Source organism: Gossypium arboreum, chromosome 13 (genome assembly GCF_025698485.1).
Source record: "Gossypium arboreum isolate Shixiya-1 chromosome 13, ASM2569848v2, whole genome shotgun sequence".
Lineage (NCBI taxonomy): Eukaryota > Viridiplantae > Streptophyta > Magnoliopsida > Malvales > Malvaceae > Gossypium > Gossypium arboreum.
In genome coordinates this window covers 121,137,874-121,155,120 of record NC_069082.1, presented here as the reverse complement: position 1 = coordinate 121,155,120, position 17,247 = coordinate 121,137,874, and the positions used below count along the sequence as shown (strand labels likewise).

The 17,247-nt window shown below is 33.8% G+C and overlaps 2 protein-coding genes across 2 annotated transcripts; both read left to right on the top strand.

Moving 5' to 3' along the window:
- Nucleotides 1-477: 477 nt before the first annotated feature.
- LOC108462586 (uncharacterized mitochondrial protein AtMg00810-like) lies at nucleotides 478-1,308 on the top strand. The gene has a single exon (XM_017762519.1). It carries the CDS (start codon nucleotides 478-480, stop codon nucleotides 1,306-1,308), a length of 831 nt encoding a protein of 276 aa, XP_017618008.1.
- Nucleotides 1,309-10,639: 9,331 nt separating this feature from the next.
- LOC108463410 (ethylene-responsive transcription factor 1B-like) lies at nucleotides 10,640-11,605 on the top strand. Its single transcript, XM_017763353.2, has one exon. It carries the CDS (start codon nucleotides 10,857-10,859, stop codon nucleotides 11,502-11,504), a length of 648 nt encoding a protein of 215 aa, XP_017618842.1. The 5' UTR covers nucleotides 10,640-10,856; the 3' UTR covers nucleotides 11,505-11,605.
- The last annotated feature ends 5,642 nt before the right edge of the window (nucleotides 11,606-17,247 follow it).

Here is a 17,247-nt window from a genome sequence, read left to right as displayed (position 1 = left end):
ACCCGATTTTCTAAAATAATAAGCCAGAAACACGATTTTCGATACTCATAAATTTCGGGTCATTACAGGTTTATAAGGCGAAACTGAAGGAAACTGGTGAAGTTGACAAATGCAAAGCACGCTTGGTAACGAAAGGTTATAGTTAGGAGTTTGACATCGATTACAATGAGGTATTTGCTCCAGTTGCTAGGCATGACACAATCAGATTGGTGATTGCATTGGCTGTTCAAAATTCTTGGCCGATTTTCCAACTAGATGTCAAGTCGGCATTCTTGCACGGAGACTTGAATGAACAGGTATTTGTTAAACAACCTCCTGGCTATATTAAGATTAGAGAAGAGCATAAAGTATATAAATTAAAAAAGTCTTTGTACAGACTCAAACAAGCCCCTCGAGCATGGTATAGTCGTGGTGAGGCTTATTTTCTCCAAAACGATTTTAAGAAGTGTCCTTATGAGCATACCTTTTTTTGTGAAAATGGAAAATGATAGGAAATTATTGATGGTTTGCTTGTATGTCGATGATTTGATATTTACCGGGAATGATCAGATTATGTTTGATAAGTTTAAAAAATCCATGATGGCTGAATTTGACATGTCGGATCTTGGAAGAATGCATTATTTTTTGGGTATAGAGGTTGCACAATCAGATACAGGTATTTTTATTTCTCAAAGGAAGTATGTGCAGGAGATTCTAAAGAAGTTTCAAATGGCGGATTGTAATCCGGTTGGTAAACCAACAGAGACAAGTTTAAAGTTGGTGAAAGATGATAATGGAAGAGATGTCGATAATACTTTATACAAGCAAATCATGGGAAGTCTAATGTATCTCACTACGACTAGACCAAATATAACATATACCGTAAATCTTATTTGTAGATTCATGGAATGTCCAAAGGAAATGTATCTTCAAACGGCAAAAAGAATCTTTAGATATTTGCAGGGTACAATCGACTACGGGATTTTGTACAAGAAGGCAGAAAAATCAGCCTTGATTGGGTTTATGGATAGTGACTATGCAGGAGACCAAGATGATAGGAAAAATACATCTGGTTATGTCTTTATGTTGGGATCAGGAGCTGTTTCATTGTCGTCACGAAAGCAACCAATTGTCACTCTATCAGCAACTGAAGCACAACTTGTAGTTGCATCAGCATGTGTCTGCCAAGTCATTTGGATGAGAAAGCTTCTTGAGGAAGTTCATTTCAAGCAAATGGGGCTTACTCTTATCTACTGTGACAATAGTTCAATCATAAATCTATCCAAGAATCCTATTTTATATGGGAGAAGCAAGCATATTGATGTCTGATATCATTTCTTGAGAGATCATGTGAATAATGAAGAGATTGATATGGTTTATTGCAAAAGTGAAAATCAAATTGCAGATATATTTACAAAGGCCTTCAAACTTGCAACATTTCAAAAGCTATGACAAATGCTTGGAGTTTGCAAGGCGACAAATGCAGGAAGTTAGCAATACTTTTTTTTTAGTTTAAACTGATATTAGAAATTAATATTAGTTTAGGGGAGGGTTCGTTAGACTTTTTCAATAGTCCTCGTCTACAGGCAGTAGTTGTTTTGCATAAATTGTTATGCTTTCCATTATTTTAGGAGTTAGTTTTACTTGTTACGTTAATTGTAGAGCCTATTTAGAGAGGCTATTTGCTCCTTGAATAATGAGTAATTGTAGAGCCTATTGTAGACAACATTTATGTCTATATAATTATCAAATACTGAAATACAATATATATATATGAAATATCAGATTTAATATTTGATGATTCAATGCATTGTTAGTAAATTATTTTTATTCCACAATTTAAGAAGAATTCAAAATTATTTTTTTTTAATTTTAATATTTAATAGGATTAATATATAGTTTGTCATCTGAATTTGTTTAAAAATATTTAGTTGGTATTTAAATTTTTTTTACTTAGTTCGTACTTGAACTTGTATTTTGTCACTTAAATTGGTACCTGTGCACTAACATCGTTAGCTTGTATAGGCATGACACTGATGGCCAATTCTATAGTAACATGTGGCAGTCTCTCAATATGATATGTGGGGGATATAAATTAAAATTTAAAATATTTATCAATTAAAAAAAATTATTGGACAAGTTCAAGTACGAACTAGGTATTTTTCAGTAAGTTTAAGAAGCAAACTACACGTTAACCTTTAAAGAATTAACGTTATTAACAAATTGGGACAATGTGTGTTGATAAAATACTAATTTAGATGCCAATTAAGTAAAAAAATTAAAATACCAATTAAATAATTTTAAGCAAATTCAAAAATAAATTACATATTAATCGTATTTAATAATATTAATTTACTAATATTTATATGAAATAATTGAAATAAAAAGAAATTGAGGAGGACGCCTAGCAAATCCAACTTCCTAGTGGGCTTAGTATCACTGTCGTGGAGCGACCATCAGTCAATTTTGGTATTTAAAATCAATTTCAGCTAATTAAGGTAGGGTCGACTTCATTAAAATCTCCCTCAAATTTCAATGTAAAAATATGGAGGTTCATGCACATTCCCCACATATACATTTAAGAAGTGTGGACCATTCTTCTATCCATTTCCAATATTATATAATACCAATTTCTTTTGTTTTCTTTCTTTAACCTTTTGCATAATAATTTGTTTTATTCAACTTTTAAAAATTTAACTTATTCAACCCCTTTCAATAAAAATAAAAAATAGATGAGTATAAAAATAGAAAGATGAAAATATATATTTATTATAAGTGTGTTTAGTAAAAAATTGAAAAAATAAAATAAAATGTAAAAGTGATTTTCCTTTTATGTATTATTGGGTAGAGTTAAAATGTGAAAGAAAATAAAATAAAATATTTAAAATGTATAATTTTAAACTAACATACACCTCTCTAATTTTATCCTTTTCATTCTCTCATCTTTCCACTTTTTCACTCAATTAAGTACAAATTTTACTAATAGTTTATATAAAAAGATTTGTTATCAATTAAAACGGTCTGATTATTTGGTGTAATAATTTATTATATTAAATGTGTTTTATGGAATTCTATATGTGGATAAAATTGAATAAAAAGTTAATTATGATTTATGAGCGTATAACAAAAGTTTTAGCATAATATAACTAGAGATATAAATATTATATTGTAAGTATGAGAATTTAAATTTAATCTTAAAATAGTTGTATTTCCCACCGCAATTAGGATTATGATGTATAACATATGTTAATTCAATAACTTCTCTAATGATGAATCAAAGTAAACTTTTTTATTTTTATTAAAGCATGTGAAAATGGTGGCCATTTCTAGAATTTCAACCTTTCATCAGGTTGAATACACTGGACTTAACAGCAAAACAGAACCATATTATATTCCTTAAACTTTAATCAATTCATGTGTTTGATATGAAAGTAACTTTCGTGATCATCATGTACAATGGTCCCAAACATAAAACACAAAGAAGAACACCTCAAAGCCTTCTCTAAAAAAATATCCAATGCCACAACAATTCTTTGGATGGAAAGAAACCCAATTCCATAACACCGAAAACAATTATAGATGCAATATAATATTCTTTTTTTTTTTTGGTGAACAAGAAAACATAACGAAATTAAGTTACAAGGAAAAATCGAGAGTTGTAAAGAGCCTCTCTTTATCTGACTTAAGAAAATCTAGCACTTCATCTAGAGGAGACTCAAAAAGGCGTAGGTCGTCCTCGCTTACAAAAGCCAATTTAGTAATGTAGTCGACACAATAATTATTCTCCCTCGGAATATGTCTTAAAAGCCACTGGTTTTCTTGGGATAGAATCCAATGTATTCTTCTAATCAAAGCAGAGGTAGAACCCTCCGAACCACATTCCTGAATAGCTTTGACAACCTCCAAACTATCAGAGTGAATAATTACATTGTTATGACCTCTGCGTTGAAGGAACTTTAAGCCGTCCAGAATACCCTATAATTCTGCTTCGAAAATCGAGCAGGTCCCTAGAAATTGGTTGTAGCCCATCATTCAATTACCAGAACTATCCCGTACCACTCCTCAAACAGCTGCTTTTCCAGATGCTTTTGACACAGCACCATCCGCATTAAGAAAGATCCAATTCTTAGGTATAGGCTCCCCGTGGAATGTGACAATAGTATCACTCAGGTTACTTCTAGAAATCTGATTCGCCTGTTTAGCTCAACACATGGAAACTTTAATGATTTCGCTAGCATTCCATGGTTTCCCTTAAAAGAAGAAAAGATTGCGATTCTTCCATAAGCGCCAAGCTAATAATCCAAAAAGGCAAGCCCAGCTAACTTCCCCACCAATAAGCGTCGAAGTATCCTGTATATTTAAAGCAATCCATTCGTACAAAGGGTTAGAAAAAAATAGAGAATGTTGGTTTCTCGGAACTACCTGTTTCCAGACTTCTTTAGCCACAGTACAGTCAGGAATGCTATGCAGAATGTCTTCAGTGGCATCTCCACAAATCAAACAAGAGCCATCAACTGCTAAACCCCACCTCACTCTTTCCTCATTAGTAAGAATTCTCTGTTTAAGCACAGTCCAAAGGAAGAAACAGACTCTTTACGGGCCTGGGATCTTCTACACTATCTTCCATAACTTATCTCCAGGGTTCCAAGAATCTTCCTTTAACACTTTGTGAGCGGATCTAACAGAAAAAGCTCCAGTTGAAGTATGTCGCCAAGACAGCCTATCCGGTCCTTCAGCTGGATGAGGGGGAAGAATACCCATAATATGGAAAATAATCTCCTCTGGTAACAAAGCTTGCAAAAAAGTAAGATTCCAACTGCCATCTCCTGTAATCAAGTCACTAAGCAAACAATTAGGATTAATATTAGCATAAGGAGGTAGGTAATTAATCAAAGGTCCAAATCTAGGAATCCATATATCCTTCCATCAGCGAATTTTATTACCGTCACCAACGGACGAAACAAGGTTATCAAGTAACAGGGTCCACACTTTTGAAAGCGGCTTCCAAAGAAAAAAAGTTTTCGCCTTTGTTTCACTAGTCGGTAAAGAGTCCTTCATCCCATATTTAGACTTAAGCACACGAACCTAGAGAGTCTCATTATCTGTAACCATTTTGAACCCAAGTTTAAGCAAAAAGGCAATGTTCTGGCCCTGTAGTTGTCTCATGCCAAGACCACCACACCACTTGGGTTGGCATATAGAGTCCCAACCAACTAAAGAGATCTTTTTCTTACCATCGGAAGTCCCCCAAATAAAATGCCTGACTAGATACTCAATCTCCTCACAGGTCGTCCTAGAAATCATCATAGATTGCATGAAGCAACTGGGAATGGCTAGAAGAACTGTCTGCGCTAAAGTAACTCGTCCAGCAAAAGAAAGTTGTCGAGCATCCCAACTCTGAAGCTTCTTACGGACTTTCTCAAGCACAAAAGAAAATATTGCTCAGCCGATCAGCCAATGATTTTTCAACACCTTTGGAAAATAAAATATTTGTTTTCCTAAGATTAACCTTATGTCCTGAGAGCTCACAGAAATCATTCAAAATTTCTTTTAAAATCTTCCCGTGTTGTTCATCCTCTCTACAAAAAATCACAAGGTCATCGGCGAAAAAGAGATGTGAGAGAAGCGGCCCCGATCGAGACAACTTTATAGGTTTCCAACTTCCTTTGGATAAAGCTGACCTAATAGAATGTCCTAGCCATTCCATACAGAGTATAAAAAGGTATGGAGAAAGAGGACACCCTCGTCTAATTCCCCTAATAGGTCTAAATTTGGTCGTAGGAATGCCATTCCACAAAACCTGCATGGTAGAGTTAGAGATCGCAGAGATAATAACATTTGAAAGATAGCTAGGAATACCTGCCGCTTAAAGAGAGGTATCAATAAAATCCCATCGCACTCGGTCATATGCCTTTTCTAAATTGATTTTAATCGCCATCCACTTCCGACTCTTGCAGCTCTTCATCGAATGAATCACCTCTTGGGCAATGACAATATTATCGGTAATATTACGCCCAGCAATAAACCCTGCCTATTCCTGCGCAATTATTTTGGGAAATATAATCTTAAAGTGGTTAGCAATTACCTTCATTACCAATTTGTAGAGGACAGAACACAGACTTATAGGGCGGAACTGAGCAAATTTCTCAGGATTCTGAATCTTGGGAATAAGGACAAGCAGGGTATTATTTAGCCTAGCATTAATAACCCTACCATTGAAAACCATTTTCACCCAGTCACACACAGCTGGCCCTACTATATCCCACTGTTTTTGGAAGAAGATAGCATAAAAACTATCACTACCTGGAACTCTCTTAATTTCCTCATCAGTGACTATTCTACCTAAAAATTCACTATCAGTAGGCGCAAGTTTAGGGAACCTGTTAGGAGCTAAGTAACCCATGGGACCAGGATCTTCTCTGTATAATTTCTGAAAAAAATTAGACGCTTCCAATTCAATACCTCAGGGTCAAATAACCAATTACCAAGAGATTCACGAATGGTAGAAATACGATTTTTTTCCGTCTCTGCAAAGTGCGAGCATGAAAAAACTTAGTATTTTTGTCCCTCCAGTGAAGCCAGTCACAACGAGCCTTTTGCTTCTAGAGAAGTTCCTCATGGTGTAAAACATTTTCCAACTCGTTCCTAATATTCCTTTCAACATGAGCTAAAGTAGTAGAACCTAAAAAGTCCATTTTCCTTTGAACAGTCGACAGCTGGTGAATCAAGTTCCTCTTGTGAGTAAAAATATGACCGTAAATGTTCTTATTCCACTCATTGATGTTCCCAGTAAATTTATCTAAAGAATCAAACATGTTCCCGTGAAAGACCCATTTATTTCTCACAAGATTTTCAAAGTCATGGTGTTCAACCCATCCTGCAAGGAATCTAAAGGGTCTCCTATTTGGCAAAACAGACTCAGAACTAGGGTTGAGGAGAAGAGGACGGTGATCGGATTTAATTTTTGGAAGATGAGTGACTATGCTATTTGAAAACAAATTTACCCAAGCCTCATTTCCCAAAGCACGATCCAATCACTCAAATAGATGGCCCCTATGCCACGTGAAAGGAGGTTCCCTGAAGCCTAAATCATGAAGGTTAGAGGGGTCAACAAAGTCACCAAAAAGAGACACCTCCTACCAATCGAAAGCCCCCCCTTTTTCTCTTCAGAGGAGAGAATAGCATTAAAGTCTCCAATCACCATCCAAGGAGTTTGCCCAGTAGGAATAGTAGCTCTCAAATTATGCTAGAGGTATTTTCGCTTTTGACGATAGGACTCCGTAGATGAAACCGATCAAAATTGGATTGAGAGAAGAATTATGCCAAATCCGAGTAATAATGAATTGGGGATGATTTTGTAAAATCTCCACTTTAACAGATTTAGTCCAACCAATCCAAATACCCCCAGCATAACCAACAGCCTCCACACGATGTGAAAATTGAAACCCCAATTTTGCAATAACTTTATCTGCCTTGGACCCACTGACTCTGGTTTCCAGCAAACTAATAATATTGGGTCTATGCTCCATACTATACTCGCGAAAAATAGGAGGAAATCTGACATTGGCACAACCCTAACAATTCCAAGAAAAAATCGAGAGATTCATAAATAATAGAATATATTAAAAAAAACATACCATTACTGTCGGAAGTCAACCACTCTACTAGATTCACATTCACCAAGAGCTTCCCTTTTATCTTCCTTTGAAAGGTCTGAAGATATAAGCTTCGCCACCTCTTTCATTGAATCGGCTAAAGAAACCCGCGAATTTGCAGAGGTTTTAAAACGACCCCCACGACCTTTTAAGGCATTACTATTTTTACGCCCTCCTCTAGTAATGCCAAATTTCTCAAAATTATTTCGACCCTTATTATCAATTTTACCTGCATTCAAATGCTCAAATGGACTACCTTTAGACTGATCAGAGGAATTAAATTTTTTTTTGAAAGTAACCGCAGAGTGTTTCTCATATTCTAGAATGTTATTAGTCAGCTGAACCTCAACTTCTACTGGGCCTTCAAAAACCGGATTGAAGTGTGCCTTAATATCTCCCGACTTACCGGCTTGCGATTTTGGGTTGTATTAATTATCATCATTACCTGCATTTAACAAAACAGCCCTAAGTTCTTAATTAGTCGGAAATAAATTAAGATTTGGAAAAACCTGGGTCTTGTTGGGATTGGGCCATGCAAGAGAAGTTTGCTGGTCATTAATCGCCAAAGAAAGAGGCGCTGGCCTGTTTGACTTTTTACTGTTCCATCAGCATAATTTCCCGTGGGCCCCATACTCATTGGAGTAATAGAAATCGAGTGACCTTCCTTAGCTTGGTAGGTCAGCTGACATGATCTATTTAAATTCTCTTTAGAAAAAGGCCCAATTGAAGACCCAATTGGCCTATTGTCATTTAATTTTTTTCCCAGGCTTTTCAGCCTAAATTTATCATTGTCACGGCCCGAATGAGCTCTCCCCTCTGATAAGCTGGCCTTTTGAATTAATTATACTCATTTGGGCATCCGAATCCAAGCCCAAATCATAAGTTCTCTTTTGGCCACTTGAACCAATGTCCAAATTTGTTGCCTTATTAATAACCGGTGAAGGCAAAGATTTAATGAAATCTTCTTCTTCAGAACCAAGATTGGCCACATCAGATTCCACCGCTTGAATATTTATTTCCTTTAAATCTGCTAACATTCCTTTCTTACCGCCGGTCTTCTCGCCTTCAACGGTAAGGGCATTAAACCGAGAGCCAGACTTTCTTTTTCTAGCATCTGTATTACCAAAATCTCGGGTATTCCCCGATCTTCTTCGGGATTTACGCTCCACCAGCATTCACGGACCGAAAGCTGGTTCAGAGATCTTCTCTGGGTCACTGTTTCCACTGATTGAGCCACCGTCGGCCACCACTTTGTCATTGACTTTGTCCAATGTTTCTTTTGGTAAAGAACACAGATCCTTCACATGCCCGTATTTTCCACAGGTAAAGCAAACCGTTGGTAAGGCCTCATAAACCACCTGTTGTATTTCGCCATTAACACAGATTTGAGAAATGATGAGTTTGTCCAGGTTGATAAATAGGGCCATTCTAGCGAATCTGCCCCTAGTTCTATTATCAGTCTTAAAATCAAACTTTACAACCTTACCGATCATATTTCCAATTGCTTAGAGAATCTTCCTTTTGTACATAAACCCCGGTAGTCCAGTAACCTGATCCAGGCCAAAACTACACTAGGATATGGTTGAAGGGGAGAGAACTCTTTTGTCCATGGCTAGACTATCAGATACTGTCCAAAAATTATCCACGGTCCCTGTGTAAGGACTTTGTCATAATCCTCCCTGTTTTGGAATTTAGCCAAAAAATACCCATTCTCAATATCCATTAATTGGAATGGTTGTATAGGTCTCCAAAGGCTAGTGATTCGATTAAAGAGAACACTATAACTGATGTTTCGCCCAAGTAGTTTAAGGACTACTGTCATCTCCATCTCCTTATATAAAATTTCTTTAACACGATCTGAAAACTCAATTGTTGGAATTCTATTAACATTGGTCCTTATGATATCATCATCTAACAGAATGAAGTCTTCATCCATGTCCCCCTCAAATCTGGCGACATCCTGACTGGTCCCAGACGAACCAGTTCCAAAAAGTTTATCCTTCCACGATGCTGCCGCATTCGAAGGTGGATCAGCGTCCACAGCCATATCCACAAAAGTCCCATTAGAAACCTCTTTAAACCTGACGTTCTTAGTATTGCGATCTTCAAAAAGCTGCGAACCTTCATCCCCCTAAAAAACTTTCAGAGAATTTTCCATACCAACCCGTTCCATACAAGACTATCATTGTATCAATATCATATTTTTTAATTTCATTTATAGATATCAATTTTATTGGCTCTCACCAATTCAAAAGACAATCACATTCGATCCACCAATGTACAAGGTTTTCACCAATGTACAAGAAAGTGACATTCGACTCTTCCAAATATAAAAAAATATATATATAATGAAAATTTGTTTTTGCTTTCTTAATTTTCTCTAATCACCAAACCAAACAAATGTGAGTCGTCTTCATTCTAGTGACTCTCTGCACTCATGTGGTGTGAATAGCTGTTGTTGTATTATTCAAAATTTTGTGCAATCCTTGTGTTATAACAAGTTTATAGTTTGTTGAGTTGATATTATTAGATCTTTATGAATCAGATTTTTCACTAAACAATCACATGATTATAGAGCTGAAGGAAGGATCATAAAGTGGAGGAGCTAATGCAAAAATGCTGGAGCTGATTCGCAGTTGGAGGTAGATTTGGAGAAGCCATCGTCCTTACTACCAACGTCTCTTTCCCTTTTTTATCACCTTCTTATTTTTATGATTAAATTATATTCACCCAAACAAATTAAATAAAAGAAAAGAAGAAAGAAAACCAAACTTAAATTCCTCATATATTCAACATGATTTGACATTATTCAGATGTTATACAATATTCAGATTCATAATCTGTATCTTCAATAGGCATTTAGATATGTGGTGCCATATATGCATCAGCCATTGTTTGGTAGCTCCTAGTGCCAAGTGGGTAAAGGGCCCTTAGCTATTGATGAAATCATCAAGCTGACGCCATGCATATTGAAAACTTTCTTCTGACCTGGCCGCCATGGCAATCGCCAATCTGCTCCAATTAATGACCCAATAATGTTGTTTGAAAACCCTCCCCTTCATGTATTTTTTCCACTTTTCTATCCCCCTGTGACCTTCCTCGATCCCTATATAAATATACACATCCCCCTAAGCTTTTAAATGTTCCCCCTATTAACTCATCACTCTACACATAAACATCATATTCAAATTGAAAGCCTGGACTTGTACTCAATTTTCATACATGGATTCTTCATATTTCCAATACCCATATTCTCAATTCTCTCCTGAATCATCTTCTTCCTATGTATCTCAAGAAAACTTGTCACTTGAATCACTCAATCAAGCCCTTCCTTTTAATAAAAACGACTCTCAAGAGATGCTTCTCCTAGGAGTTCTAAACCAAACCCATGAAAGCTCCTTTGAAACAAACCCTAGAGACGATGAAGTGAGCTCAAAAGCTAATAATGAAGGGGAGGTTTCATACAGAGGGGTTAGGAAGAGGCCATGGGGGAAATTTGCAGCTGAAATAAGGGATTCAACAAGGAAGGGTGTGAGGGTTTGGCTTGGAACCTTTGATACTGCTGAGGCTGCTGCTTTAGCATATGATCGAGCTGCATTGACAATGCGAGGTTCCATGGCTATACTTAATTTTCCAATGGAGAAAGTTTATCAGTCACTTCGAGAAATGAATTATAGATTTGAAGAAGGGTGTTCACCCGTTTTAGCAATGAAGAAGAGGCATTCCTTGAAGAGCAAAAGAGTGATAGTGAAGAAGGTGAAGGAAGAAAAGGGAATTATAAGCATGGAAAACTTGTTGGTTTTGGAGGATTTAGGAGCTGATTACTTGGAAGAACTTCTTAGCATGTCTGAGACTCCTGATCTTTGGTAACTTTGGGTTTTTGTAATTAAGTTCACTGTTTTGGAATTTTCCATTTATCGTTACAAAATCAAAAAAGAAATGAATTATCATTACCAGTATAAACAAATAAAGTGCAATTTTATCGATTAATATTTTATGAATTGATGATGTAAACTACCAACTATATCATTTCCTTACTGCATCAACCTACTAATTAACCAAACTAAGGGAACAATGATAAGTAAATAAATACATTTTGGATGGACAATGTATTTATTTGTAATTAGTATAAAATAACAGTAATAATGAAAATAACAATAGAAAAAGAAAAATTAAATACGGGAAGCCCTAAACTTTCTATATATTACTTCCACTAATTAGTCATGTCATTTCTTCTCCTGGCTACTTTTTTAGATGAATGGTATTATATTATTGAAGAGAGCAACAAGGTGTCTACAAAAGGTTAAAATATACAATTTCATTTTTTAATAATCAGGTTTGAAGAGATAACCCACTTAATATCTTCTTTTCCCCTTGTGTTTAGATATTGAGGAATATTATTTTGGTGTTGGATAATTGTCCTTTTTAAATGTTATGATGGACGAGGGATTAAAGTTTGTGGGACAAAGAATTTTATATGTCAACTTGGCCAAGTTGACGGTACTATTTTAGTTTGATTGGTTTTTCTTTTTCGGTTCCATTAAGATGGAGCTTGATATTGACAATATATGTTGTGTCAGTTATCGTTTATAATAATTATAAAAATTGGGACTATATTGCAACTCATTTAATTAGTATAGCTAATTTTTGAAATAAACCATTAATTTATACATTTTATTTTCTTTATTGCAACAAAACCAACATGCACTCATATAATGTTGTCAATTTCTTTCTTTTTAATGTAAAGGTACTTAAATACATCTTATTAATGTAATGTCATGAATATCTAAAACTACTGTGAAAATGCGAAAACAAACCATAAATATGGTCTAATAAAGATAAATCCTCACATCACACTCAATAATAATATTATCATAACCACCATTTGTCATTGGGTCGGGTCAGGTTATCCACTCGAAAAGTGGAAGGGTGGGTAAAAATTATAAGTCTGAAATATGAGTTTAGAATAAAAATAATACCCGTTTAGAAAATGTGTTAGGGATCAAGTAAGGTCTTTTTGGCTCTGTTTAGCCCGAATTTGTAAAAAAAAAAAACTTCTATTTTTATTTTGATTTTTTTATCGTTTTGCTACTATTTTTTTGTTGTTTTCTCACTATTTTGTTATCATTTCATTATTATATTGCTACTATTTTTGTTATTGTTTGAATATTATATAACTCTTATTTTATTGTTAAATTAATTACTATTTTAGAGATATTTACTTGTTAAGGCACACATATCTTAGTGTTATTTAAATATTTATATTTTTAATGACTAATCATCAACCTTCTCAGAAGCCCGTTAAAATAATAAAATAGAAAAAAGAAATATTTGGCTTCAAATGTAACTTCTACTTTCTAACCGTGAAAAAAAAATTGTGAAAGGAAAAAAATTACAATCAATTAAACTGAACACATGCAACCTGACAAAACAATATTTTAACCTTTTCTTTTAAAAGTTATTTTTCATCATTATAAAATCAATCACATTGGGAATGTAATTCTAAAATAAGTTAGATTTACAAAATTAATATATTTTAGCTATTCATGAAACTTTAATAAATGAAAATTATATAAAATATTAAACTTAAAAATATAAATATTTCAAAATTTTTAAAAATATAGGTTTAAAATGAACTTGAGTTAGTTATGTACAAATATCAATAGAAATTTTAAGAACATATTTCAAGTTAAGTTAAACATATAAATATAAAACATGCTCAAACTTAACCTTAACTCGCCTAACCCAACCTATGAACCTCTCTAATTATAAGAGTAAATTAATCATTTTTTTATGGAATCATATAGTTTAGGGAAAAAAAACAATAAACATCCCTTGTAGGCGATGAAGGACAAGCTCTAGTAACACAACATATTATGGCAATTTGACAATTGATTCTGTCACAACTCATATATTGCATATTTGGAGTGATTATAAGCATTTAATACAATAAGAAAATAAACCTAGGATGGTTCAAAGCGGCAAATAAAAATTGACAAAAGAACTGAGCATCCACTAAACCGTCCAAGATAGAGACAAAACTATCATTAACAAAAACAATACTACATGCATAAGCAGGACTAAAAAACATATTATAGGAGTAGACATAAATTTCTAAAAGTGAAGACTTACTAAACAACTGAAAACAAATATATATATATTAAACTTAAGACAATATGGGTCCAAACCGATTCGTAAAATCATTTATTATTAAAAATACTCTTAAAACAAAAACAAATTAAGAAGCCTACAAAGAATCATCCATTTTTCAGGAAAAACTGCTATTGTCAAGTGAAATTTTAGCGACGATAGACACAAAACAACTTATAAAGATAATAAAAATTCTCACAAAACATATTTATAAATTGAAAAAAAACAAATAAGAAAAAAAGAAGAAGAGATTTTATGAGAGAGAGAGAGAAAAGCTCTGGACTAAATAGAATGAGGTTGGAATCTTATTATCCTTCTTCACTTCCTCAATATTTGTAAAGGAAAAGGGATAATCGCAAGATTTACCCTTATACTTTAATAGAATCATCAATATGTTATCTGTACTTTTTTTCCGTTCATTCTGATACTTAACCATAACGGCATCAGGTTTTTTGATGACGTGCCGCGCCACGCAATTAGAGAGCGCCACATTTTTCATTTGTTGACTTTTAACTAGCTAAGTCAAGCCCTTATCAGCAATTATACCTTTTTGTTTTATTCTTCATTTGATTTTAGGAATAGCTGTTGAGTAAAGTCGTAGACTTAGGCTTTGTTTTTTCTTTTAATTTAGCTTGTTTTTCCACCAAAAAAAAATTAAAAACAGTTTAATTTGCTTTTAATTAAAGAAATAAAAAAAGTAAAATAAAAAACAATACTCTTTAAAGAAAAAAAATCTAAGAGTTCATTTTTTATTGTTTCTTAAAAAAAAAAAATCATATTCATCTAACTCCCTCCTAAGCTCAAAGAAGTCTGTTGAAGAATTCATCAAGTTCATCGGTGATGAGAAAAAATTTTGAAGTTTATAAACCCAGAATTTTTTGTTGAGTAAATAATATAGCATCATATAACAAGTAAAGAACCCAGAAATATCTGGTTGGAACAAATTCAAAATGCTTGAAACACTAGATTGAAACTCAAACTTCTGTTTTACAAAAACGATTACATTAATAATACAAGTACCCTCCAAAAAGCTTTGTAAAGAACCACATGTTCTTTCCAATCTTGAACATTTTGTTAAAGTAGAGGAGTAAATCTTGCTATTATTCCAATCTTGACAAATTAAAAGTACAGGTACCACATTGATAATTTTGTTAAAGTAGAGGAGTAAATCTTGCTATTATTCCAAAATAAATAAACAAGATATACCCTAACCTCTCTAATCCTTTAGGCTCCTCCATGCTATAAGCTTCATCCACTTGGATCAATCTAAATTGTTGAGACTGCTTGATATCGATAGAACATTTGATCTCCTAAATAGAACGATTTCAATTTGGGGGAGGGCTTGGACTTGTCTGTTAATGACTTCCTTTCCGCTCTTTGCAAAGAGAAAAGAAAAACTCTTGATCATCTCTTCTCGAGTTGCAGCTTTACAAGCGCAATTTGGTTTGGCTTCCTTCTAGCTCTCTGCATCAACTCCTCTATCTCCAACAAGATCCTTCAATGGCTCTAAGGAAACATCCTCATTTCTGAGCATTCAACTGGATCATCTTATGACAATATTATATATATTTTAATTTAATCTTTACATTCTTATGACAGACTGCTCCACCCTTAATATAATATTTCACATGCTCCATTGACTCAAACCTATCAATTATATCTTGCTCTAAGCCCAAATCTAATTTCGGGCTTCGCCTATAAACCTGGTGAACTTCATTTTTGGGCACTTTGCTTCAAAGCTATACGTATATGCTTATTGATGACCTACAAACTACTAGTGATTTCACAGTAAAAACTTGGGTTATACATACATACGCAAAAGGGTAGAATAATAGAAAACTCTATACAAAGATAAAACCAAATGTGCAGAAGGAAATAGATGAGAAAAACAATATCAGGGTTGAGTCTTGAAGTTTATTGGAGCACATATATGCTGGTCAGCTAATAACAAAGTCAAGTGCTGTTAAACTTCCCTGGGTGGGAGACTCCATCCAGCAATCAAAGATGCCAGTTGGTACCTGCTTGGCTTTGAGCTCAGATGCCAGTCGGTGGTGGCGGTGGCAAAATTTTATACCAATAAGAAGGACTGTGCAGCTTAGGTGCTGGCGGTGGCAATGAGGTAATCACCCGCTTCGACCCTGACTTTAACTTGTATGGAAAGTGGCGGCCGGTAGGGATTGCTTTCCAATAAGTTGGAGAAACAGCTTCATTTTGCCAAAGTAGGAGGCCATTCATCAACATCATCATTAGAAGCCAAGACTTGCCATCCATGGCTATGCTTTGCACTGATACATAATGCCGAATCTCTACTACATTCAATATATATTAGCAGCCAAGACTTGGCATCCAATGGTAGCTCAATGCTCAACTAAAAATTTCATATATATATATTATTTTGTTGAAAGCAAGAAATTTCCAACTTGTCGACCATTGATGAGTTGGGAGGAACCCTTGTGAAAAATGTCCCCCCAACAATAATTTAGGTTGGATTATTAACATTTTAACATATATTTTTGTAATAAATAAAAAATACGAAACTTAACCTAAATCAAATTATGAGATGTCGGTGTATTAATTATAGGAAAGAGTACTTACAAGGTGATGACAAAGCAAAACCATGGCATTTTCGAAACGTCAAAATTAAATAGATTAATTTCTTTTAGCTGTCACATGCAAATTGGATTATGCTATAATATGCAGAGCTAAGTTATCGTCAACTTGTCATAGCCTTAAATAAGATAATGTTTAGCTATCATTAAAGAAAAATATAAATAGCTATTATTAATACAAATTTTTATTACAAAATACATCGACTTCTACTTCTCTATCTTAAAGCTTCAATGTCATTTTTAATTATAAAAGTGATTAGATGAATGTAATAGATTAAGCTCGGATTTTACTTCCATACATTATATAAGTCAAAAGAAAAACTATATATAACTGAAGAAAAAATAAGTCAAAATTACTACATATTTTTTGATTTAGAACCACTACCAAAATAATGTTTCAGAAATCTGCACTTTTCTCTTTTTGCTACTTAATTCAACTCTGAAAAGCAAAAAAGAAAATATAAACCCAGGTTTTTTCAATGGTTAGGCATTCCCACACGTATAAAGTTTCAAGCTTAAGGCTTTAGAAAAATGTAAAATATTTTTTATTAATGTGTTTGATAAGAAAAATGAAAATACAAGTTTTCATTTAGTTTTACAAAATAAATTTCAAAAAAAAAATTAAATGGTGAAAGAAAATATGTGAAAATTATAAAATAATAAAAGTTGTTTTATTATTTCCAAGACAAATGTTTTGTAAAACTAAACATATTAAAACCAAAGTTTTATCTTTAAATTTAATTAATAAATCAATTCTGGCTCAAATTCATATAAACTTAAAAATATTTTACCTTACTTTATATTCATATAAATGTAAAAGTTTTTATTTTGTTTTTTGGAAAATGGTTATTAAA

Excerpts from the sequence above, each read along its gene's own strand:
- LOC108462586 (XM_017762519.1), top strand. The coding sequence starts at position 478 with ATGGAAAATGATAGGAAATTATTGATGGTTTGCTTGTATGTCGATGAT.
- LOC108463410 (XM_017763353.2), top strand. The coding sequence starts at position 10,857 with ATGGATTCTTCATATTTCCAATACCCATATTCTCAATTCTCTCCTGAA.